General features: G+C 44.1%; 1 protein-coding gene across 7 annotated transcripts in view; it reads left to right on the top strand.

Moving 5' to 3' along the window:
• Window positions 1-26,739, top strand: part of erbb4b (erb-b2 receptor tyrosine kinase 4b) — a 741,684-nt gene that overhangs the window by 499,164 nt on the left and 215,781 nt on the right. For all 7 annotated transcript variants that reach the window (XM_078403687.1, XM_078403689.1, XM_078403688.1 and 4 more), the window contains exons 7-12: window positions 897-1,038; window positions 8,056-8,169; window positions 10,491-10,617; window positions 14,795-14,868; window positions 17,055-17,145; window positions 20,083-20,282. In XM_078403687.1, the coding sequence (XP_078259813.1) occupies window positions 897-1,038; window positions 8,056-8,169; window positions 10,491-10,617; window positions 14,795-14,868; window positions 17,055-17,145; window positions 20,083-20,282 (748 nt within the window). The remainder of the gene's footprint in view (window positions 1-896; window positions 1,039-8,055; window positions 8,170-10,490; window positions 10,618-14,794; window positions 14,869-17,054; window positions 17,146-20,082; window positions 20,283-26,739) is intronic.

Below are 26,739 nucleotides of genomic sequence, written 5' to 3' on the forward strand. Positions count from 1 at the left end.
TGATTTCAGCGAAAATCAAGATGTCGGAGAAGCATTGATAAGCGTGGGAATTTTGCGATGTTTCCGAAGGCGGTGTATTCTCTTAGCCAGGTGTTAGTTTCACAAAAAAAGTAACATATCGACTTGACTCGGCATTGTCGTGGTCATTGTCGTAGGGTAAAAGAAAATTTCAGCGATCTGCTACGACTTTGGCAGTCGCCTAAAAAATCGCCTAAGTGGGACAGGCCCTTTAGTAAACCTTTCGTAATTCAATCTTCCAACACAATCACATCATTAAATAAAGAGATCAATACCATACAAGGTACTCTCGATATGATCCCACCAATGCCCTATATATTTGTGCATAATCACCCTATTTTGCAATAAACAATAACATTATGTTCCCTTCCCCAATTACTTTGTGAACCTGCGATCTGATGTTTTGAAGATCCTGCTCATGGATACCTTCTTTATGTCAGGGCTTACTCCATACAGAACCCTTGGAACATCTCACTGTGGTGATTTAAAGTAGTAAAGGAGAAATGGAAAAGCTTATTGAGGACATCTAGTAATGTGATTGGAGCTGAGAGCACATTACAGAACCAGCAGCAGTGGACAGAACTGGAATAGTTATGACTTATAACAACACTAATAAAATCAAATCTGAGACGGTTATAAATACTTAGCATTTGTTTCAAACAATAAAAACCACGTGCTGCGTAAGAAGGAACTGCAGATGCTGGTTTAAACCGAAGATAGACACAAACAGCTGGAGTAACTCAGTGGGATAGACAGCATCTCTGGAGAGAAGGAATGGGTGACGTTTTGGGTCGAGACCCTTCTTCAGACCATGTGCTGTTTGCAGACCAGTGACTGTTTTCTTCCTGTAACAATGGGTCTCTCTCTTCACTTTATAGGCCTGCACCAACTTCAATGACAGTGGAGCATGTGTCATTCAGTGTCCTCTGCCTTTCTTCTACAACACAATAACATTCCAGGTAGAACCCAATCCAAATGCCAAGTACACGTATGGAGCCTTCTGCGTCAAGAAATGCCCACGTATGTATACTGGAACTCAGGGTCTTTTGTTATCTGTAAAGCTGGAGTCTGAGCTATGCTTGAGCCAGTGCAGGAATGTGGCTGTGGTCACAGTGGTGGATGTGTGCTGATGTGGTCTTCGGCTGAGGCCAGCATGGAAACAAGCCCTTTGATCCAACTTGTCCATGCCGTCCAAGATGCCCATTTACACTAGTCCCATTTGCCTGCGTTTGACCCAAATCCATCTAAAACCTTCCTATCCATATCCCTGAACAAATCTCACTTATAGTAAATGTTATTATTGTACCTCCCTCAACCACTTTACTGCCAGCTCATTCCATATAGCCACCATGCTCTGTGTGACAAATTTCCTCTCAGGTTCCTATTATATCTTTCCTCTCTCATCTTAAACCTATGCCCTCTAGTTCTTGATTCCCTAACCCTGTGAAAAAGACGGTGTGAATTCACCCTATCTATGCCTCTCATGATTTTATACACCTTGATAAGATCACCCAACAATCTCCCATGCTCCAAGGAATAAAGTACTAGCCTTCCCAATCCCTCCCTAGAACTCAGCCCCTGGGTCCTGGCAATATCCTCGTAAATCTTTTCTGCACACTTTCCAGCTTAATGACACACTCCACCAATGCCCGGCCTCACCACCGCTGCTGCTGCCGCCACCTTTCCCCTTGGCCCACCTCAGGCTCGCTGTTACCCGGTCACATCCAGGCCCAGGCCCTGGCTCCGGCTGTTTCCTCCGGCACCAGGCCTGGCTCTCCCGTCCCCAAGAGACAGGCGGCTGAGCCCTGCTCAACAGGCCCCAACTGCGCAAGTGCGGACGCATTTGTTTTGCGCATGAGCGGATGCGGCGGCCATCTTACATAAGTACCAGATCAATGGAGCCCCAACTGCGCATGCACGGTTTTTTAAACGTTAAAATGTGTATAACTAAAAATATAACACCGATTTCAATGAAAATTCTTCCATTGGACCAGGGAACGACAGTGAGTAAGGTGGGCCTAAAATTGTCGCACTATCATGTACCGTTTTGGCTATAGTTCAGGAACAAGCAAACAAACGAGTTTTAATATATAGATTGGACAGCAAGGAAGGTTTTTGAAGGAAACTAGATATGTTGCTAAGAATAAGTATGGACGTATACAGTGAGGGACATGTGGCAGAGTGCTACAGCTAACAGAACTGCTGCCCAACTGCTCTAGTGACCCAGGTTGAATCCTAACTGATGCTATTTGTATGGTTTTTATGTTCTTCCCTGTGATATCCTAGATTTCCTCAGGCCCTCCGGTTTCTTCCCCATCAGGTTGATCAGTCGGTCTGCATTCCCCCTATGGAGGCAGCCTAATAAAACAGAATAGGAAAATAATTATCGAGAAAGTTAGTGGGGGGATATAGTTTTCTGTGTCAACATAGACTTGAAGGACTGAAAGTCCACCTTCACTGTTGTAAACAAATATGGTCATGAGGTGAGTTTTGGTATAATGTGGTTTGCTTCTACGTTACTTCCTTTCCCCAGACCCCTATCACTGCAGAGCTCATGTATATATTTGTTCTTATGTAAAGAGTTTATTTTTTAATTTAAATGTTGCTACTGCTTGCAAACTGATTAGTCAGGAACCACGATTCATCAAACCAACCCACTGGTGGGGAAGGACCTGCCCTCCTTTTGAAGACATTCTAGCACCATCTCTGACCCATCTCTCAACTTTTGCCAGTGAATAGACCTCAGTTTTTTCATTAATTCCACAAGTGCCGGGAGTCCTCGCCCCACTCTACCATCCTCAGATGTTACACTCCAGTAGCTGGAGTTCTTTTAGACACCACAGCTTATGAACTGCCCCTCTCACCATACTGCAGATCTTACTGTTGATACTGTGCCCAGGTGACTGAAGAAGGAACGATCCCTTAATATTTGTCATCTCAACAGACATGGGAAGTGCTGGGAATAGAAACCAGAACCAGTCCCAGTGCTGGTAACAAATATTTTCTGCATCTACTGCCTGTCCATCTCTCTTTCTCTCTCTTTCTCCCTTACTCTCTCTTTCACCCCCTCTCTCCTTCCTCTCTCTCGCTCGCTCACTTTGTTCTTTGTGCACCTTTGTATTTTCCCTGACTCTGTCCACCTGTCTATTAGGCTGCCTCTTGTTTTGTCCCTTTGATTTCCCTCACTCAATTTCTGTCACTTTCTGTCCCCTTTTTCCATCCCAATGCCTGTCCAGCTCTCCCCACTGTCGTAAAAAAATGTTGGCCAATTCCTTATTGTCCATTCATTCCGCCTGTTAAAACGTGTTTCCCACCCATACCCACACCTTTGACTCTGCTTTTCTTTCTGTCTTTATTCCTTTATCACTTTTCATTGATCCTACATTTATTGTTTCCCTATTTCCAGCTGTCTCTGTTCCTCCTGGTTACACATTCCTCAATTCCCCTCCCACATTGTCTCTCTGTTCCTTCTCTTCTCTCAAGCCCTCACAACCCCATCTTTAGAAAGTGTAACTTTAGAAAGTCAAGAATGTTGGAGTAATGATTTGCCTGTCAGCAGTGTAAATGTGAACATGTGTTCAAGTGAAAGTGTAGGCATTTCTGCTTTTATATGCATGTATATTCAGATATGTCAGTGCTTTTGTGGCTTTGTGTGTCCATATGTCTGTTTCTTTGTGTGTGCGGGTGTCTGTGTATTGTACAGGTGTGCCTGTGTGTTTGTTTGTGCATGCATATGTATGTGTGTACTTTTATGTTAGCATGTGTGTAATTATTTGTGTGCATATATATGTGTGTCTGTGTATCTGTCTGTGTATATATATTTAATTGGAAACATTCCAGATCAAACAGAGCGAGGTCTCATGGGAATTGGGATCAGCTTTGTGTCGGCTTGAGAATCTGTCTGCCTGTTATCAATTTATTATCAATCTTTGTATCATGCAACTGATAAAAATGATGATCCTTGACTAAATCCATCAAGTAAAACAAATCGCAGGCTTGTGTGGAGGTTGCTGCTTGTCACAGGTCACTCCCACTTATAGATTTCTTTTCAGTCAGGATTTTTTCAGGTTTTTAGCTTTTCTGCTCCAGCTGAATGTCAATGCATTTACTGAATAGCACCACCTCCCGTCCCCTCCCAACCACCCACTTCTCCCCTGCAGGCTACAACTAGCAAGAGTCACTCTGGTATTTTTAGGTGGGTGGTCCCCTGCCCACACCGTCTGTACCTACTCGAGCCCAGGGTAGGCAAAACAAGGACCAGAGGATATAGGTTTAAGGTGAAGGGGAAAAGATTTAATAGGATTTAATAGGTATCTGAGAGGTATCTTTTTCACACAGATGGTGGTGGGAGCATGGAGCAAGCGGCCAGAGGGGGGACTGTCCCAATATTTAAGAAACAGTTAGACAGATACATGGATAGGACAGGTGGGACTAGCGTAGCTGGGACATGTTGGCCGGTGTTGGCAAGTTGGGTCGATGGGCCTGTTTCCACGCTGTATCACACAATGACTATGTACCGTTGCCTGGGGTGGCAACGTCATCCTATTGTCACAGCATAGTGCTGCTCTTCGGAGACTCTAAGCCAGCAGAAGTAGGACAAATTGCAAAACTACCAAACCACCTGCAGAAGTCTGGACACTTCTCAAAAGCACATTTCTGAGAGGGTATGTACCTTGCTCTACAACCTTGTGGTCCTCCATGACCTGTGAAAGCTTGTATTGCTGTGTGGTTGAATGAAAGGGCTGTGCAGTACACAGTTGGTACAGCTGCTGCCTCACAGTTCCATTGACCCAAGTTCCGTCCAGACCTGAGGTGCTGTCTGTGCAAAATTTGAATATTCTCACTGTGATGCCATGGATTTCCTCTGGGTGTTCCAATTTCCTCCCACATCCCAAAGGACATGCAGTTTGGTAGATTACGTACTATAAATAGCCCCTACTGGGGAGGTGAGTGGTAGAAACTGGGGAGGAGTTGGGGTGGGGAGTGAATGGTGGGAAGAATAGGATGGGATTAGTGTTAATAATAATAATAATAATAATACATTACATTTATATAGCGCTTTTCATATACTCAAAGACGCTTTACAGGGATTTAGAGAACATAGTGAATAAATAGATAAATAAGTAAACGAACAGAGAAAGGAGACAGAAGGTGGGGTGACCTTCAGTGGTTGAAGGCAGTACTGAATAGGTGAGACTTCAGTGATGTTTTGAATGTGGTGAGTGTGGAGGAGTCTCTGACGGTTTGAGGTAGTGAGTTCCATAGGGTGGGAGCAGCGATGGAGAAAGCCCTGTCCCCCCAGGATCTGAGTTTGGTCCGGATGTGGGGGGATAGGAGATTGGCAGTAGCAGAGCGGAGGGTGCAGGTGGGAGTGTGCCTGTGGAGGAGGTCGGTCAGGTAGGATGGGGCCAGGTTATGGAGGGCTTTGTAGGTCATGAGGAGGATTTTGTACTGGATTCTCTGGGGGATGGGGAGCCAGTGGAGTTTGTAAAGGACGGGGGTGATATGGTCACGGATCAGGGTGTGGGTGAGCAGACGGGCAGCGGAGTTTTGAATGTATTGAAGTTTACTGATGATTTTTGAGGGTGCGCCACATGGATGAGGGTTTCTGCAGCTGTGGAGGAGAGGCATGGACGGAGACGGGCAATGTTTTTGAGGTGGAAGAAGGCTGTCAAAGAGTCATAGAGCTGTACAGCACCGAAACACCCACTTTGGCCCAACTTGACCATACTGACCAAATTGCTAGTGTAGTTATTTTGACATATTGACCTACCTGAGTTAGAGCCATTTGCCTGCCTGGCTGATATTCCTTTAAAACTTTCCTATCCAGGTAGCTGACCCAGTGTCTTTTAACTGTAATATTTGTACCCGCCCCAACCCCTATTCCTTGCAGCTCGCTCCATATATGCACCACCCTATGTGTGAAAAAGTTAACCCTTTTAACCTTTTAACCCTTTTAAAAGTCCCTTTTAATCTTTTTCCCCTTTCAACTTAAACCTATCCCCTCTAGCTATTGATACCCTTCTCGGGGGGAAAGACTGTTTTCATTCATCTTAGCTGTGCACCTCATGAATATATACAATGATCAGCCAAAACATTATGACCACTGACAGACAAAGTGAATAACATTGATTATCTTGTTACAATGGCACCTGCTGCATATGGGGCTGCACCCGGAAGACCAACAGCATATTAGGCAGGTGGTCATAATGTTTTGGCTCATCAGGTCATAATATTTTGGCTGATCGGTGTCTATATGCCTCTATATAAGGTCACCCCTCAGTCTCCACCCTTCAGGGTAAAATAGCTCAGCCTACTCAAACCCTTCAGAACCAGTAACATCCTCGTAAATCATTTTTGCACCCTTCCCAGTTTAATGAGATCCTTCCCATAGCAGGGTGACCAGAACTGTACACAGTACTCTAAATGTGGCCTTACACCTCGTACACCTATAATGGAACTCCTGTAATGTACTCTGACCAATGAAGATAAGCGTGTCAAATATCTTCTTCACCACCTTGTCTACCTGTGTCACCAGCTTCATTGATCTACCTATCTGCACGTCAAGTTCTCTGTGTTCTACAATACTCCTCATGGCCCAATTGTGTAAGTCCTGACCTGGTTTGGCGTTCCAAAATGCAATACCTTGCATTCATTTGAATTGAATTCCATCTGCCATTCCTCAGCCCATTGACCCAGTTGATCAAGACCCTGTAGTAACCATAGATAATCTTCTTCACTGCCCACTGTATCACCAGTTTTAGTGTCATTTGCAAACCTATTAACTGTGCCATCTACATTCACGTCCAAATCGTTAATATACAAAATGAAAAATGTTCTGATCTCTGTGGTACACAGGTCTCAAGTCTGAAAGACAACCCTCTACCATCACCCACTGTTTCTAGCTTTCAACCCAATTTTGTATAGAATTGACCAGCTCGCCCTAAATCCCATGTGATCTAACCTTTCAGATCTAGCCTTACAGCCTACCATACGGTATCTTGTCAAAGGACTGACAATCACCATGCACACAGTGCACTGAAAGCCTTGTTTCCATGCTGATTACTCCATGACAATGTACGACTTGACTAAGGTCATGGTTAAAGTCTATGATAGATATACTCAGCAGATCACCTAGCATCTGTGGAGGGAGAACATTTCTGGTCAGTGACCTTTCATCAGAACTGTGAGATCTTAATGTCATTAGGACTCTTGTATAGCTATCTTTCTATAATGCATGGTAATCAACAATGCACGGTATGTGGTCCCAGATTCAGAGTACATGTCTTCCAACAAACAGGGTAAGTCCAGCTTGCTCCACCTACATACACAAAGGACCTGACAATGAAATATTTAGTGGGTAGATTCCCCCTACCCCACCCTCCCATTGACTGATGGGGGTTGTGATCCAGGGGCAGGACTCACACCCTCTTCACATGCAGGAGACAGGGTCAGGAGATCTTCCCCCTTCTGAAGAAGGGTCTCGACCCGAAACATCACCCATTCCTTCTCTCCAGAGATGCTGCCTGTCCCGCTGAGTTACTTCAGCATTTTGTGTGTACCTTCGATTTAAACCAGCATCTGCAGTTCTTTCATACACCCTTCTGATGATATTGGCTACCAATGATCTTTACCATAAAAGTCCATCAAGGGAGAAAAATATTGGCTAATATTCTACAAATATTTAGCTCAAAATACATACAGGTGGCAAAGCGGTAGAAAATGTAGCACAGAGGGTTTTTTCCTGCTTACACTAAAATGCACCGTTGAACTTGGCTAATGGATTGGCGATGGAGCTGACAGCCAAAGCACGATGCTGAATGTACTCAGGACAGGTGTACAAAGCAGGTGGTAGGCAGAGACCTGCCTTGTGTGCAGTTTCAGTAGCAGTGTGCAACATGGAACATAGTCAGGTGGAGGTCAATAATATTGGGTGCGGTCCCCAGGCTTTCAGTCAGTGTTGGCGGTCTTGTAACTTCACCGAATATCTTGAGCGATGGGTTTCAACAGCTGGAAACACTCATTTCCCCCTTGCAGATAACTTTGTGGTGGATCACAGCTCCTGCGTACGAGCATGCCCGAGCAACAAGATGGAAGTGGAAGAGAATGGAGTCAAAGTGTGCAAGCCTTGCACAGACATTTGTCCGAAAGGTAAGGTCCATTTTGCTGTGGCTCCTCCTGCCCTATCCCTCTACCAGAGAGTGCCAATGCACCTTCACTAACATCTCCTTTGGTGAGGCTTCTGCAAAAATTATGAAAGCTTGAAATGCAGCCACTGGTTATTAGTTTATCGTTGTGTGTACTGATACCGTGAAAAGCTTTGGTTTGCGTGTATCCAGGCAAATCATATCATACAAGAAGACATCAGGTATTGCACAAGAGAAAATTATCAGAGTGCAGAATATAGCTACAGAGAAAGTGCAGATTAAAAAAAAGTATGTAAGATTGTAGGATCGAGAATTCAGAGGTCTGTCGAAGAGTCTAATAACAGCAGGAAAAGTTGTGTCTGGTAGTACATGCTTTTAGCCAATTGTACCTTCTGCCTGATAGGAGACAGGCAAAGAGAGAATGGCTGGGATGTAAGTGGCCCTAGATTATGCTGGGCTGTATTTCCGAGGCAGTGTTGTATAGATGAAGTTGCTGGAGGGTGGGAAGCTGGTTCGGGAGATACACTGGGCTGCATTCACAATTCCTACAATTTCTTGTGGTCTTGGGTAGAACTGTTTCCAAACCAAGCTGTGATGCATCCAGATAGGATGGTTTCTATCATGCTTCTGTTCAAATTGGTAAGAGCCATTCCCTTTAAAAATCCATTTAAAATCCCACTCTCCTTTTTCTAGAAACCACTCACTCCCTGTCAGGGTACACAAGGTTCAGGAACCACCCAACTGAGCCATTCGTGCCTGATCTATGAAGAATTCAGTCATCTGTGTGTTAACCCCACCTCTAACCTCAGTGGTCCCCAAAAGTCAGGGCTCGGAACATTGACATGGGTGGTCACAAGAAGACAGGAGAATAGGAGCAGGAGCAGACCACTTAGCCTACAAGCCGGTCCCACCGTTCAGTATGAATCAGGGCTGTTCTCTTCCATATCCCCTTCGTGCCAGATTTAAAGGCCCTCAGTTCCCTGATAATTCAAAAATGTATGTACCTCTTCTTTGAATGCCTTATGTGACGGTGCCTCTACAACCCTCTGAGGTAGAGAATTCCAAAAATTCACCATCCCCTGCATGGAGAAATTCCTACCCATCTCAGTTTTGGTTCACCGCTCTCAATCTTGTAACCATGGGTCCTCATTTGATCTCTCCAACCAGTGGAAACATCTACACTGACATGCTCTCTCAGGATCTTATCAGCTTCAGTCCTCACTCTTCCCAAATGCCAGCACTCTCACCCAGGACATTAGTGGCGATGCTAAATTGGTCTCAAGTGACACTAAGTTGAGGGATTGGAATGGCAGGGGAGGTTGAAGTTAGCAGTGAGCCTAGCATTAATTCCTATTGGACCATGCAGGTATGTGCACTGATGAACAGGCACAGTGATAAGATAACCTGGAGCAAAAACAAAGGTGGATCGATAAATGAAGTTAAATATTGTGCTAAGGATATGAGCAAGTCAAAGTGATCAGCCCATCTCATGTTTAAGGCGGTTTAACCTAACTGAGGTAGCAGAGTGGTGTAATTAGTGACCATACGTCTGGGCAAAGGAGGTGAAAACTGGACCAAGGTTCCTGCTCTCGAGAGCAACCAGTGAATGGCCTGTGGAAAGCGCGTGACATGGAGATCCGCAGAGGGCCGGATGACGTGAAGAATCTTAGTGTAGAATGAACTATGCTTTTCTGCAAAAAAATGATACCTTTGACAGGTAAAAGGAGGGAAAAGATGCCAAGGACAGGAAATGTCAAATTGACAGAGAAGAATTAAGTAAAACGCTTCAATTTAGACATCTGACAGCTTGAACAATGGCCCGGGAGTTCTGCTCAAACAGAATCATAACCCTAACATGAAAATAAGGCAGGAAATCTGGAGGAAAAAGAATGTAAACATAATAAGATAAATGTCAGGATTTTGGAGATACCCATCAGTGGGTGGTGAGTGAAGCTGTTACTTTGCAGCTCCAGAGACCCAGGTTCAATCCCAACCTCTGGTACTGTCTCTGTGTAATTTGCACACCTCCTAGTGACCACATGGGCTTTGCCCAGGCACTCTGGTTTCCTCCCACAACACAAAGATGTGCTGGTAAGTTAAAAGTTGTTCCTTTGTGACAGGAAAATCCAGAGGGGTGTTGGCTGCTTTCCCGAGGCAGTGTGAAGTATAGATGGAGTCGATGGGGGAAAACTAGTTTGTCTGTGGGACTGGGCTTCACCACAACTCTCTGCATTTTCTTGCAATCTTGGACAGCAGTTGCCATACCAATGTACTGTGTGTACAACACTGATCCATTAACACATCCTTCCTGATTTCCATTCACAGCTTGTGATGGCATTGGAACTGGAAGTTTACAGATGGCGAAAACTGTTGACTCAAGCAACATCGGAAAGTTCACAAACTGCACCAAGATCAATGGGAACCTAATTTTCCTCATTACCGGCATCGAGGGGTGAGCACAGACCTCACTCTAGGGGTCATCAACATTCAGCACAAGACTTAGAAACTATTAACAAAAATCGCAACAATTTGTGGCAAAGCTTTCGACTTGAAAGATGCAAAACGCGAGGCAGATGTTGAGACTGAAGTCACTGTGGGTCACAGCTAAATATGAGAAGTACAGAAAGCTATACATGCTGAGGGTCAGAAATGAAAACAGAGAATGCTGGGAATTCTCAGAAGGTCAGGCAGCATCTGTGGAGAAAGAAGCAGAGATAACATTTGCATTGAATGACTCATGAAGTAAAGAAACGATCACAATGGATGTTGGTGGTTAGATCTTTCAAATTCACTGGAAAGCAATCTGTGACAGTGATCAGTGTCATCAGCTGTTTTGTCTTGTTTAATCTGATTAATGTCCCACTTCCATGCCTGACTTCTTTCCCTCATTCCTGTGGTGGGTCTCTAGGAATACCCTGCCTTTGGCACCAGGAAATTGCTATTGAGTGGAAATGTTAGGTGGATTCTTAACAGTAGGCTTTGGTGGATTTCCTGATATCCATTTGAGTGCCAGTGTTCAGGAATGAATACCTGAGTCCAGTCCCCAAACACAATCTTGGCGAATGGATGGAGGACAGCTATTTTTACAGGTTAGGTATCGGCTTCAAGGTTGTAGAATGTGTAACCATCTTGCAAAATGGTGCACTCCTGTTGTATGATCCTAAAGGCACTCGGGATGTTATTCACATGGTGACTGCATTCTAGTCCAGATGTTTGAATGCCTAGAAAATAATCCTGAGCCATTTGGACTAATCTTACTGTATAGAAAAACACTGGCATTTGGCAATGTATTTCTGAAGTTAGAAAACATAGGAAATAAGAGCAGAAGTAGGCCTTTTGACCTTTCCAATCACCTCCATTATTTAATACAATCATGTCTGATCCTCAGTTTCATTACTATATTCGTACTCTCTCAGAGCTCTTAGATGCCTTTTATGTTGAGAACTTTACCTATTTCCTTCTAACAATTAAGCAGTGACTTGCCCTCCTATATTGTAGAGTCCTGTCAGAACTTGCTATGTTTCTGTAAAATCACCTTTCAATCTTCTAAACTCACGAGACCACGTTGATCTAACCTTACCTCATATGACAAGATCCCACAAATTACTCAGGTAGTTTGGTTCCATGGATTTAAATGGAGCCGGATTTCAGAAGCAGTTCAAAGCAGTGCTGCTGCTGTATGATACTTTTAGTTCTTCTGATTGGAGGTGAAGCTCCAGGAAACGGTTGTCAAGACATTACATGGGGGTGTAATCTGGTAGGTTTATTACTTTCTGTCAATTGCCTCCAGTTGAGTGATAGAATCTGTGGACAGGGAAATTGATGGGAATGTAGTAAGGACAAAATGTTATGAATATAAAAATTACTTATAGAGTCATCCAGCATGGAAACAGGCCCTACAGCCCAATTTATCTATGCCGACCAAGATGCCCATATAAACTAGTCACATTTGTCTGCTTTTGACCCCTAAACCTTTCCTGTCCATGTTCTTGATGGCCAGCAAGTACTCAGAGTTTGTTTCCATTCTCCATGACTCAATGACTCAATCCCTTTTGCATTTAGAGCTGGTCAACCCAAACTGGAACTCTTGACTGAGTAAAATTATGCCCTGAATGTCCAGGCGGAACTTATTTCATGCCGTGCCCCAGATTAGGCAGCGCATCACCTAATCCAAGTCAATTACCCAAAGCCAGAGCTTTTCATTGCACTATTGAAGCTTTTTGAAGCCTGTCCTCTATCCTAAATAATTATAAAACAAAAAGTAAATCAGCCCTCATGAGATCCATTTTTCTTTTTGGCCAGGAAATGGAAGTAGAACTGTTAGATCGACAAGTCAGGGATAATTTAATTCAGCAACATTTTAAGTAGTTGAAGGCACAGATTTTAAATTAACTCTGACAAACCTCAGTCTCCAGCCACCAGGCCCGTAAAGTAAGGGGCAATTATCTCCTGTCGTTTGTGAGATACACACAATTCTTGGCCTGCTGAGAGAATTACAGATTTACATTCCAGAGATAATAATTTGGGAATAATTCATCCCCAGTCAATCAGTATCTCTCTTGTTTACCATATGGCAATAACTTGGCATGATGAGTATAGTTATGGCACAGGAACAATGGAGGTTGTATTAATACAAACATTTGTGAAGACTTAACTTTCTTTTTGGCAAAAGGGTTTTTCTCAGTAGCTTTCTGAAAGTTTGATAAGAGTTATTTTATAATTCCTTTCTTCATATTGTCTTGGAGGAGGTTATTTGGACTATTGAATCTATGCCAACCCTCTGAGCACTGCCATTTCTCAATTTATTTCCCTTTAACCTATGCTATCTAACATGTCCATGAACTCCATCTGATCATAAACAAATTTGAGATTCGTGGGAAAGGATCTGGCAGAGGTACAGCAATGACTGAGTCCCCAGTGCCATGTCAGAGGCTACAGGGTGGGTACGGCTTGCTGTTGTGATATATAAATGTATCTCAATGTGAAGTACCATTGTAGCATTGCAATGCAGTGGAGCTCCCCTTCAGTACCGAGCTGATGGCACAACCAGGGCTGAGGCTATGACTTTCTGACTCAGTGGTTGAAACACTGCCAACTGAGCTAAGGTTGGTGTCCGCTTATTGACTCGTGCTTCAGCTCTTAGACGCACATCAGGAATGGTCGATACACAGCAGCACAACCGCCTTTGTTTCCTTCAATACCGACAAAACAATCTCAAGTACAACCACAGTGTAAGTTAAAAGCCCATTCTCTACCACGTTCTCATTGAAATTGCATGTTTTCAGGTGGCAAAAGCTTCTATCAAGGGCTGTCTGAACATTCAGGACTATTGATTACTTTTTTACAAGCTTTCTGAATGCCTTTAATGATACTTGTTGCTACTGAAATGCACAATAGAAATAATTAACCAAAGTGCTTGAGATGTTTCCAGTGAATATGTAGGCAATCGCTTGACTGAAATTGCTTTAAAATTCCCCTGGATCTTACAGTGCTGGAACCAGGACAAAGCATTGAAGTAGTTTGCCGCTGTGTAATCTGGACATTATGCTACAATTGGAGACTGGCTAAGACTCAGCAGCCCCCAGCAATAGGCGTTTTGAATAGTTTAATGAATGTTGATTCTTAACTTTTCAGAAATGATCAGGCCTGAGCCTACTGTTGTGAAGGGTACATGTCAAGGGAGTTGAATCACATGATTTATTCACTGGAAGTGTGCACTGGGAGAAGGGTTTATCTTACACAATTGGGCTCCCAAAGCATCAAATGACACAAGGGAGTGAGTTACAATAATAGAACTATTTACAAACAAATATAGCTCATTTAAATTAATTAAAATATTAATAGTAATTGAAACGACAAATATATGACAAACGATTTACTCTTAAGTAGCTTTTCCCTCTTAGTCAGTGACCCCTGTGAAGTGACTGTGAAGTGACTGAGGGACCTGAAGGGAAGTGTATCCAGCTTTTCAAAGAGTTTTTCAAAGAGCTGCCCTTAGACTCAATTTGCCAGTGTGTGGGGGAGATAAGGAATGAGAGGTGAGATGCACTAGACACCTCTAGCACATTTTTGCCTTGTTTGCTGCCTTGTGAGCTGCTATGAAAGTCAACAGTGCTCTGACCCATACACAGTGCCCAGCTAAAGGACTCTTCACAGAAATAGCAGCACAAATTGGTCCAATGTCTCCCTTGTCACATCTTGGCGTCACATCTTTGTTGACAGCATGTTCTTCTACAGAGGAAGGAGCACAAAATAAATACATTTTTGAAGAACAGGCACTTATTTTGAATGGGCTGTGAATCGTGGACATCTCTAAGACTATTACCGAGATGGCTCCACAGGAATGTGACAAAATTAGAGTCTCAGGGAATTGCAGCAGGGAAACAGGTTCTTCAGTCTATTCATTCCATGCCAACCATCAGGCAGCCTTTTGCTATCACAACCTTATCCTAACCTATATTATTCTCCCTGCATTCCCATCAACTCTCCACCAGATTCTACCACTCACCACCACTCTAGTGGTGATTTACAGTGGCCACACATTTCTGGGGTGTTGGAAAGCTAATCTCTCCTTGTGCTTTCAGAGTGCATTCACTGAGATCACTGTTCTTTCTATTCTTTTTTTCCAGGGACCCCTATCATAACATCGAGGCTTTGGATCCAGATAAACTGAATGCCTTCCAGACAGTCCGAGAGATTACAGGTAGTGAAAACATAGCAATTTATAGACTTTCAAAGCACTGTGACACAGTGAAGCTCCATTTACCAGAAAAAAGTCATGTTTTTCTTGATGAACCCCATCAGGTCAATATGATCCTCAATATATTGAGAAAGCATCTAATTGTTTGTTTAATCCATTGATTTAGCAACTTCTGAGTCCTTCTTTAATAATCGGTCAACAACCGTATGGATGCATGGGTCATTTGCTCGATGCTCAATTTTCTGGATTCTTTATTTTCTTCACTCGATCCATGTATTTGAGCGCTACTCCCTTGATCAATGCTATTGAGCTTACACATCTCTTATATTGCGAGAAAATGGTGTGTGCTATTCTGCCTGACCAAGGTTTTGTGTTCGTCTGAAAAACGTGATCTCCAAGACCAAGAATAGCTTCTTCCCAACAAACATCAGACTATTGAATACTACAAAAGGCAGCACAATGGCGCAGCAGTAGAGTTATAGCACCAGAGATCCGGGTTCGATCCTGACCATGGATGCTGTCTGTACCGGTGGTGCTGTCTGTCTCCCTGTGACCTTGTGAGTTTTCTTTGGGTGCTCCGGTTTCCCCCCACACTCCAAAGACGTACAGGTTTGCAAGTTAATTGGCTTTGGTAAAATTGTAAAATTGTCTCTATTGTGTAGGATAGTATTAGTGTATGAGGTGATCACTGGTGGCAGGGACTCAGTGGCCCAAAGGGCCTGTTTCTGCCCTGTATTTCTAAAGTCTAAAGTGCAAACACCAGCAAAATTTTGAACTATAAATAGTCTTGGTTGCACAAGCGACTTCAGACTTTGTTTTGTTTTGTGCCCATTTTTAAAATTCATTTACTTTTTTTTGTTTGTTTTTTATGATATTTTCTATTAAGTACTCTGTTTACAGACCTGTTATGCTGCTACAAGTAAGAATTTCTTGTTCTGTTTCTGTACATATAACAATGAAATACTCTTGACACTTCAAGCCCTTTCAGTTTTCTACAGGAAACTTGCAGCCACAGAAACATACCTCTTTGACTCAAGTGCAGCCGGAGCTGGTTCCTAATCTGGGTTGCAGATACTCCTTAAGGGGGTTGGAGAATGTTGAATATAAGTGGGGCTTGAATGACATTACAATAGTCTCATTAGAAATTTCTCAAAAAAATTAAAATAAATCAAAATGTATCAGTTATGTGCACTCACAACTATGGGGCTAGCAGTTGCCCCAATGAATATCTGGACAGACCCAACTCCTAAAAAAGGAAAGGCAATGTCATGTCTTAATGGTGGGCAGGGTGCATATTTCATTCATTGTGAACAGTTGGGGTTTTGTTCAAATAGCTTAACAGCACTAAATATTCTCAGGTCAGGAACACACTTTAGAAAATAAATCCACTATGTGTTGTAAGGAGGAGGGGAGATGTAATTGGGTCCCCTCTGCATGTTTTGACTGCAATTGACTTAAGAGTGTTGATGAGCAAAACCGATGAGCCAGTAACAAGAAAACAGAGAGTCAAACTGCTGTCAAACCTAGCCAAACATGGAAATAGTTGGAGATGATTTTTTGATTCACTCCCAGAAAAGATGAGGAAATTAGATTCAGTTCTAATTTTCAAAAGCGAGTTGGACAGACACTTGAAACATAATAATCTGTGGGTCATTGGAAGAGACCAGGGGTGGGGGGGGGTGATTGGATGGATCTTTGCAGTAGCACAACGGGCTGGATTAGCCTCCCTCAACATTGCACCATCCAGTGGTTCTGTTCAGCACAACTGTAAAACGCCCCTCGCTTCATTGATTTTCTTTGAGACATACAGTACAGTATGGATGGGAATATAGGAACAATGCACCACAATCCACCGTTCAGATGTATGTGGCAACACAAAGGAGAATTGCTTTCCCCAACTGCTGCAGCATTTTATATATTCCCTGAGCTTGCAATGGCTCTGACACTCATGCACATTTCTAGACACTTTTCAAGTCTGGTATCACTGAACTCCACTAACTTCTAATCCATCTGCTGTCTTCAACACCATGACTTTGTTATAGACAAGATAGTGAATTGTAAGCAGAATTACTTGGAGGGAAAGTAGAAGAGATGCGCCAAATACCAAATGTTATTGGTGCTGCCTAGTCTATGAACATACTACCTGAACAATGCAATGATTTTGCTTTTTGATGGGATTTTCTCGCTAGGTTTTTTGAATATTCAGTCATGGCCAAGAAATATGTCGGACTTCAACGTGTTTGCTAATCTGGTAACAATAGGAGGCCGAAGTCTGTACAGGTAAGCAAGATCTATATTTGTTAATTATATAAACGTCTGGGTATTACCGTCCTGGGCTAAGCCATCCCAAAGTGTGCTTTAATCTCACCTTAGTAAATTCTATCATTGAGTTCAATAAATCTATTCATCTGTTTAAAATGACATGAACAAAGTCATCCTTATTCACATGATATCCCAGCCCAATACTCAGGAGTTGGATAAGAAATGTGGACACTGATGCTGCACATATTTTCGCAGGATACTAAAATAAATGCCCACCCCTAAGAATTTGTCAAGCTGCAGCACATTCTGGACATTCTGTCTTGTATTTCTCCTCCATTGAAAACACCTAGCTCGGAACTAATGAGAGTTCCCGACCTGAAACATTGACCCCCATTTTTCTCTCCGCAATTGCTGCCTGGCCTGTTGAATGTATCCAGAATTTACTGCTTTTGTCTCAGGTCTCCAGCATCTGCTGTATTTTTAATGATTATTGTCAGTATCAACAGTTTGTGTTTTGATGCAGCATAGAGTTTTCTCAACAATGCTTCAACACCAAACAGCCCATAAAGTTAAAGTAGCCACAGGCATTTTATGGGTTGATGCATATTCAATTCCTTTGGGTGAGGTCGACCCACTTCCAGTAAACATACAAAACGAGGCACCTTCATCTCCCTTAGGAAATCAAATAGAAAGTGCACTATTTTTTTATTTCAGAGATCACCCATACTGTAACAGTGTCCTGTGGTCAGTGCCACACTCTGCATCCTTTGTACATTTAGTTCCAAAGAATCCATGGGGTGGTTCAGTGCTTGGGGCAGACATTGCCCCGGGCTACCTTACATGTTATCAGTAATGCACAGCAACATCTTAGCCACTGGGGACCTCGCTGTGGAAATAACTCAGGAAGTGATTGGTCAGCTGATGCCGTGAGTTTTTAAGTGGAGGGGGAAAAGGAGGGTGTTTTGGAAGGGTTTGTGGTGAGGGTAGGTAGGCTGTTGCAAGGAATCCTACAGATTTGTTGGCTCAGAAACACAAGAGATAGAGTAGGAAGTGGTCCTTCAATTAAAGTTAGGCAGTGGGGTGAGAGATTGTTTATTGACTGGGTTGCTCGCATTGTTATAATCCATACTTGGTCAAGGCCACTAAACAAGCAACATAAACATGTGTGCAAACTATTTTGCTTCTAAGGCTCAATTTCACAATGGGAATTAATTTTAAAAGTGAAGGATAATGTGTAGCATTAGAACCCTTGGTGCAGATGAAGTAACTCTTACCTCAGGAACATCAAGCTTAGAGGTCACTAACCTTTCGGTGTTAACAATCAAAACAAAGTTACAGCACTGCTGAAGGTCAATTTGGTTGCTAACAGTTAAGATCTCATGTCTTGAATCTTAGGAATACTTGTGACTGTGTTCACAACAGGAAGTGTCCGTATAAATGTATCATGTTGCCAAGACACTCACTATCGAGGGCACACAGGCATCCTCTGGGCAATGTTAGACTTCAACTATTTTTCTACATGCAAGTCTGTGGGAAGAGAAAGCTCTTGCTGATAACCGTTCTATTGATTGGGAGGAAAGTAATCTAAATTACCCCACAATCAAATTAGTCCATAGAATATTAGTCCTGTGTCAAGCATTTGGGAAGTAATGTAATTCCATTAAGATTGTGGAATGAGGAGACATAAAAGGCACATCTTGGGTTTGTTAATATTAAATCCTGGCAGTATAAATAATTCCAAGGCAATGCAAATCATGAGATGAAGAGGGGGGGGGGGGGGATTGGCAAGCTTCTGAACATTTCATATTCTGCTATTCCCAATGAAATGATGCCTGCAATCAGACAGGATCAATTGACACAAGAATTAAGTCTTCATCTTCAAAGGGTCACTTGACAGTCACAGCTTTGAGTGGGTAATTACACGTTGGTAAACCGGCCATCAGGATGAAATCGTGACATTGCCCCAACACACAAACACCTTGGAGAACTGGGTCTGATATCAAACTGACATGTTGCCTTTTGGAAATGCCCTGAGCTGTAGCATACTGTTAATGTAATGATGCAGACACCAAGTGATGAGGGAAAAAGTATGGCTGAAGCATCAACACAATATGTATTTTCTTACTCAATTCCATTAATTACAGTATTTACTTTAATTGCAGGGTTTTTTTCAGCATTTCTCAAAGGACTAGATACAAGATCACACCATGTACATCCAGCTTTAAGTCTCAATTATTCCCCATGGGCTTGTGGATCCTGCCGTTTTACACAATCAATGTCACATACACTGTTAGGAGTGAAATGCTTTCTTTTGACAGAGACTTCCTCCCAGAACCCGGCCCCCAATGCAAAACAAAACAGACAAAAGAGTGTGCTTTTGATGCCAAGCTGCTTTTGACAACAGCTCACAACCCCACTACCAGAACCTCTGAGCAAAAAGAGCCTCTTACAGGAGCAGCGGACACATGGGACACTCCTCTCCCACACACACACACACCCTCCTAACTTGCACATAAGGTGCCATTCCTTCAATGTCATTCAGTCACAGTAACTCCTTGCACAGTTGAGGGAGAACCTTCAACATATGGTCTACAGTGATTATAGAAGGCAATATACCTTAACCTTCTCAGTGTAACAATGTTGTGGTAGATAATAATGGCTGCGTCAGCGATATGTCCATCCTAAGAATGAACTACAAGGGGACAGTGCAATGGGTGGGTCCTTGATTGAAAGTCCAAAGATTCTGGGATATAACCACACATGAAATGTGTTGGGTGTTGTCACATTGCAGAGATTGGGTGAGAGTCTATCCTGTCCCTAAGTCCACAATATATTCAGAAGTGTCACAGTAGGGATGGATCTCTGACGGGATGAAATGGGTGCACGGCGGCACCTGTGGCTGAGACTTGCCGAGACTGAGATGACATCTAACTTTGCTTTTTTTCCCTCACGCAGCGGGATCTCCCTGCTGATTCTAAAACAGCAATGGGTAACGTCCCTCCACTTCCAGTCGCTGATAGAAATAAGTGCGGGCAACGTGTACGTGTCTGACAACCCCAACCTGTGCTACTATCATACTGTCAACTGGACCGTCCTCTTCAGGACCAGCATGCAGAAACCAGTCATAAAGAACAACAGAAACTCACAGAACTGCAGTAAGTAGCAGCATGCAGGACACTGGGACTGCAGATGCTGGAATTTTGCATAGAATAAAAGTGCTGGAGTAACTCAGCGGTTCAGGCAGCATCTCTGGAGGACATAGACAGGCTGCGACTTAAGTCTGAAGAAGGGGTGCTATCCAAAACATTGCCTCTTCATGTCCTCCAAAGATGCTGCCTGACCCGCTGAGTTACATAGAAACATGGAAACATAGAAAATAGGTGCAGGAGGAGGCCATTTGGCCTTCGAGCCAGCACCTCCGTTCATTGTTTAAGAATAAGGGGTAGGCCATTTAGAACGGAGATGAGGAAAAACTTTTTCAGTCAGAGAGTTGTGAATCTGTGGAATTCTCTGCTTTAGAAGGCGGTGGAGGCCAAATCTCTGAATGCATTCAAGAGAGAGCTGGATAGAGCTCTTAAGGACAGTGGGTATGGGGAGAAGGCAGGAACGGGGTACTGATTGAGAATGATCAGCCATGATCACATTGAATGGCGGTGCTAGCTCGAAGGGCCGAATGGCCTCCTCCTGCACCTATTGTCTATTGTCTATTGTGATCATGGCTGATCATCTACAATCAGTAACCTGTGCCTGCCTTCTCCCCATATCCCTTGATTCCACTAGCCCCTAGAGCTCTATCTAACTCTAGTTACTCTAGCAGTTTGTGTTCTAATTCCTGAAAATATGTTAATTTTCTCCTAAATATAATTTTCTGGGCTATATGAATACCCAATCAAAAAGAGAGTGCGCAGTTGACCAGTACAGTGAGTGGGCCTGCTACCTGTTTCCATGCTGTGTGACACGATGGCTCTAAGAGTAAAAACAATGGCATGGGCATTTTGGGCCAATGAGCCTGTTTCTGTGCTGCATGAATCTATGAATCTATTTAGAGACATATAGAGTAGGGTCTCTATGTGACACATGTTGGGTTGTGAGTTTTATAGTGAAGAACATTCTGTTAGTTCATAATAGTTTCAATGGAAAAGAGCCAACACTGTTGGCAATCATCAATTGTTAAAAGACTATCCTGAGACACGTCAGGCATGATCTTCTGTGGTCATTGTAACTGAGCATGGGATTAACATGTGCACACATAGCAAAGAAAATTTGAAGTATTGTTGTTGAGGACGAGTTCATGAAGAACTCACGGCTGGATATTTTATTATTTTCCTGCAACGAAGAAGAAATTCAGGTCAAAATTAAGCAGTATATTGAAAGGTAACCAATTTGTTGGTTTTTAATTATTCCTTTTCTTTGTGTCTGTTTGCAATTTGAAAGATTAGAAGAATACACTTGATCATATGAGAGATTCTTCTATGAGTCTGTGAACACTCCCAGGTCATCCTCCCATTTAATCAGCAGCAGAAGTTTGTGCTAGTTCCATGGAAATGCAGGGAGTAAGTACAGCGATAACTGCTGCTAGTGTATGTACGTTTTTACACAATATATACACATACAAACACAACCAGGCACTCCCTAACTTACATAAGGGTTACGTTCCATGAACCCATACGTAAATCCGATTTTATGTAAGTCAAAATCACCACTGAGTGTATTAACTGTCCCCTGCGTCCAAGGCACTTTCTGCAGCGCACAGCCTTCTGGGTAATCACCACAGCCATTGCCAAATTGTTTCCGATGTAAACTTGAGTGATTGTACAGTTTTGTGGAAATTACAAACTGCCTTGATTGCACTAGGGACTGATGACAGACTTGTTTACGTAAGTACGAGTTTATGTAAGTCGCTTATTACATAAATCAAGAAGTGCATAAAAGTAGTCGGTAAAATCCCAAAGTAATTAATAGTTGATACATTTAACCTTGTGATGTAGTTAGCAACAAAGCCCCTGCAAATTGATTACAGTGTAAGTTGAAACAGATACCGGTCCTCTGTTGAAGTCGAATTTGGAACACAAAGGACATGAATAAATTGAGATAGTTTATTACACTACATCAAATGTAAAGCCAATGCCTTACATGGAATATCTACAGCACTGATCTAACTAATCCTTCATAAATCTTCTCTTTTACAATCTAACACATCTCAACCTTTCAGCTGATCATTTGCATTCCCTTTCATCTCATGTACTCATCTGAATTCCTTTGGAAACCATCCGCTTCTCCCAGTCACTTCCTATCATCAGAAATTCTGCATTCTAATAACTCCATGAATAAAGACAAATTGATTGTAACCGCTAGTATTTATAGATCCTTTGGCTTTAGATTCTCTGCACATATACCTCCACTAAACCCTATTTATAAATGCCTATCAGACACTAAGTGTTCTGCCTTCTAAACTAAACATTCTCAGTCTGTTCTACCTTTCTTTCTGATCCAGTACCAATGTTTTAAGTATTTTTTCTGCACTTTTTTCATATCTAATTTTGACAGTTTTAATCCAGCATCAAGTGAATTACTAAAACAAAAAATCTGCAGATACCAGAAATCTGAATTAAAAACTGAGAATGTCAGAAATTCTCAACTGTTTTGCTGAAAATCTGAAATAAAGACTAAATCACTGCAAACACTCAGCAGGCCAGGCAGCATATGTGGAGAGAGAAAAAGAGTAATTTCAGGTCCATTTAAAACAGTAACATGTTCCTCTTTCCACAAATGCTGTCCAATCTGCTGAGTGCTTAGAATGTTTTCTGTTTAACTTGTAACCCTATTGCACGTCATCACATTTTATACCTTACTAGACTGTGGACCTGTTGGGCCCAAACCACTCCTGTATTGGTGCAGCACCCTCTCCTCCCCCACTCCCCCCTCCCTTCTCCCCCCTCCCTCCCCTTCCTCCCCCATCCCACTCCCCTTCTCCCCGCCCCCTCCCCTCCTCCACCCCCGACCCCCCCTCCTCCACCCCTCCATCCCCCCCACCCCCTCCCTCCCCTCCCCCTCCCCCTCCCCTCCCTCCCTCCTTCCCCCTCCCTCCCTCCCCCCTCCCTCCCCCTCTCCCCCTGCCCCCCTGTCCCTATCTACCTCTCCCCACTCCCCCTCTCCTGCATTGGTGCAGCACCCTCTCCTCCCCGCTCCCTCCTCCACCACTTCCCCATCTCTCTCCCCCTCCCGCCCCTCCCTCCCTCCCTCCCCCCCTCCCCTCCACCATCCCCTCCCCCACCCTGCCTCCCTCCTCCACCCCCCCAGCCCCCCACCTCTCCCCCTCCCTCCCCTCCTCCCTCCCCCCCCCTCCCTCCCGGGAGAAACCCATGGTTGCCATAGCAACCCGTTTCCCAGCGGGGGTGAGGGTGGGGGGGGGGGGGGGCTTGGGTCCTGTCCCGTCCTGCAGTGGGGATGTTCAGTGGTAGACAGCGGCGTCTCTCCTGCTGTTGCTGAGCCGCTGGACTCTGGGCGGCGCGGGGAAGGCGCTGAGCCGGCCGGGGAGAGGAGGGGGGACGGGAGAGCCGAGGGCAGGCCCAGCGCTAGGCCCAGGCCTCGGCCTCCAACTCCACCAATGAACGGCCTCACCGCCGCTGCTGCTGCTGGTGCCGTCTTTCCCCTTGGCCCACCTCAGGCTCATGGTTACCCGATCACGTTCAGGCCCAGGCCCTGGCTCCGGCTGCTTCCCCCAGCACCAGGCCTGGCTCTCCTGCCCCCAAGAGACAGGCGGCTGAGCCCTGCTCAACGGGCCCCAACTGCACAGGTGCGGACGGGTTTGTTCTGCGGCCATCTTACGTAAGTACCAGATCAACAGAGCCCCATCTACGCATGCGCGTTTTAAAAAAACTTTAAAATGTAACACCGATTTCAATTAAACTTCTTACATAGGACCAGGGGACAACGGTAAGTAAGGTGGGCCTAAAATTGTCATGCTATCATGTAACATTTTGGCTGTAGTTCAGGAACAAGCGAACAAATGAGAGTTTTAGTATATCGATTTTCCAAAGAATGGATAAATGCTCAGCTTTTCCTATCAAACCATCATCTCATATTTGTCTTTGTCAACGTTCATGACACTATGCTGCACTTTAATTATTAATTAATTAAAATCGTTGAAAACATTAGCCTCACACCCGTACAATAATATTGTCTCCACAATTGCATGGAAGGATCTCAGTTTGAGACCCTTAGACATCCGAGTCATCCAGATTTCCCCCATGTTATTGAGGGCTTTCCATGCGAGCACTTTCATTCTCCGAGCTCTGCATCCTCGCATCCTCGCTCCCAGGTACTTGAAGTCCTCCACTTTCTTGAGAGATGCACCGCCTCTGGTCTTAAGTGGCTCATGGTCACCACCGTTCACCGCCATGTACTCCATCTTCTTGGCATTGAGGTGGAGCCCACTTTCTCGCACTACATCTCGACACTACCGAGAAGCTCCTGTCCCTCCCCAATTTGGTCTGACAGCAGGACGATGTCATCAGCGAAGTTGATGTCTGACAAGTTGACTGACATGATTCTTCTCGAACACCTTGGGGTGATTGTGAAGCCGAGATCCTCGTGTTCCTTGAGCGCCTGCCTCATTGCATAATCAAGGACAATGACAAAGAGAAAGGGTGCCAGCGTGTCTCGCTGTAAGACCCCCACGAAGATTTCAAACACTTTGCTCTCGCCATCTGGGGTGACAACCTTAGCCACAGTGCCCAAGTGTATATCCTCAATAGCTCTCAGGAGACAAGGCGGAATACCATAAGCCTTCAAAATCCTCAAGATTTTGCATCGATGAATCGAGTCAAACGCCTTCTTGAAGTCAATGAAGGTTAGGACAGCCGGCAGGTTGTTATTCTTCACCTCCTCGATGATTCTTCGGAGGCAAGGATCTGTGTGACTGTGTTCCTCTTCTCTCTGAAGCCGTTCTGATTGTAACGTAGCTTCGGGTCGATAGCAGCCCTAATCCGGTTGAGAATCAAGCGGTTGTAGACCTTGGCCAAGACACATGTCAGGCTGAGGCCACGATAGTTGTCAATCTTGTTCAGGTTCCCAGATTTGGGGACGGGGATGATGTTGGATTGTGACCATTGTGTTGGCTAGTCATTCGTCAATAGCGCTGTGTTGCAGAATTTGAGCATGATGTCGTCGAGCTCACAGTTTTCCAACACCTCTGGAGGGATGTTATCAGGGCCTGGACTCTTCCCTTGATTCAGCGAGGTCTTCACTTGTCACAGCTCCTCCAAGGTAAAGGAGCCGTCGTGAATCTGTACATCCATGAGGACAGTCTCAATCTCCTCATCCTCCTCAGTGACAGTTGGAGATGATCCAAGTAGGTTGTTGAAGTGGGTGGACCACGTGTTGATTCGGTCCTCCGGAGAGTTCCCATTGATGACCTGACTTGGCCTTCCTCTTGCTACTGATCTCGTTCACGACCCGCCATGCTTCGCTATACTGCTTGCCATTGTTGGTAGCTTCTACTCCCTCTATCATTCTCGCAACCTCCTCCTCCTTCAGTTTGTCGTACACCTCAAAGAGTTGGGATTTGGTGCCTTCAGGTCCTCCTTGAGCTGCTCATTCCTGCCTCTTGACATTCAACAACTACTTTCCAAGCTGCAACAACTTCCGGGTGCTCAGAGTTGCGACTTCTCTTCACACACTTCACTTTGCGTAGACTCTTCATTGCTTCAGAGTTAGCCTCTATGAACCGTTCATAGCGAGCCATAGCATTTTCCCTCGCCTCAGCTCCTCCCCTCTCCTCTTCTTCTCATTTCTCCTCCTCCAGTATCTGGAAGCTGTTCACCACCTCTACTGTGTATTGGGCCTGTAGATCTGGTCGAGAGGAAAACAACTTCCAGTCCACTTTTTCCTTGGGGCCTGTAGATTTAGGCTGCCTCAGGCTAAGCATCACTCGCATTGTTACCACTCAGGTGATCCGAGCTCACGGTCTCAAAAGTACGCTTCAGCGTCCATGACACTGTTGCGCCATTTGTCTCTATGCTGCAATGCCTGTACATTTTATACTTTATAAATGGGGTTTTTCAGTCTTAGTGTACACCACTCCAACCCCTACCCACCTACCCTGCAACTGAAAGCAGATTACCTTCTGCTTTCCCATTCTGCTGAAAACTGGACAAAGACATTGCAGATCAGCTTAGAAGGAGAAATCCCTGCCTGGAGTGCCTGTTGCTCTGTGCATTGGGAATGAGCGGCTTACACACACTGGGTGATGGAGCAGGAAGGTACATGTGCCACACATTTCATATACTGAGCAATGGTGGGGAAAGGTGTCAGGAAGATTAACCCCAGGATGATCTGCCCATAAGGTGAAGCATTATTCTGGTAGGAGAAGGGTAGAATATGTTTGTGATATCTGTGGCAGTTTCAACTGAGAGACTGATCACTATATCAAAAAGCAGTGCTGAGATGAAAACTATGCCATGTTTTCTGAAGACAGAGGAAGAGAATGAGCAAGAGGTCAACAATGCAACAATCCAAACAGAGCATGGAGCGAAGCGAGGAATATTGTTACAAATTAATACTTAGCGAAAGAAGATATGATGTAGGCATTAGTGCACAGGTAAAGTATTG

The sequence above is a fragment of the Rhinoraja longicauda genome, chromosome 8, assembly GCF_053455715.1.
Source record: "Rhinoraja longicauda isolate Sanriku21f chromosome 8, sRhiLon1.1, whole genome shotgun sequence".
NCBI classification, from domain to species: Eukaryota; Metazoa; Chordata; class Chondrichthyes; order Rajiformes; family Arhynchobatidae; genus Rhinoraja; species Rhinoraja longicauda.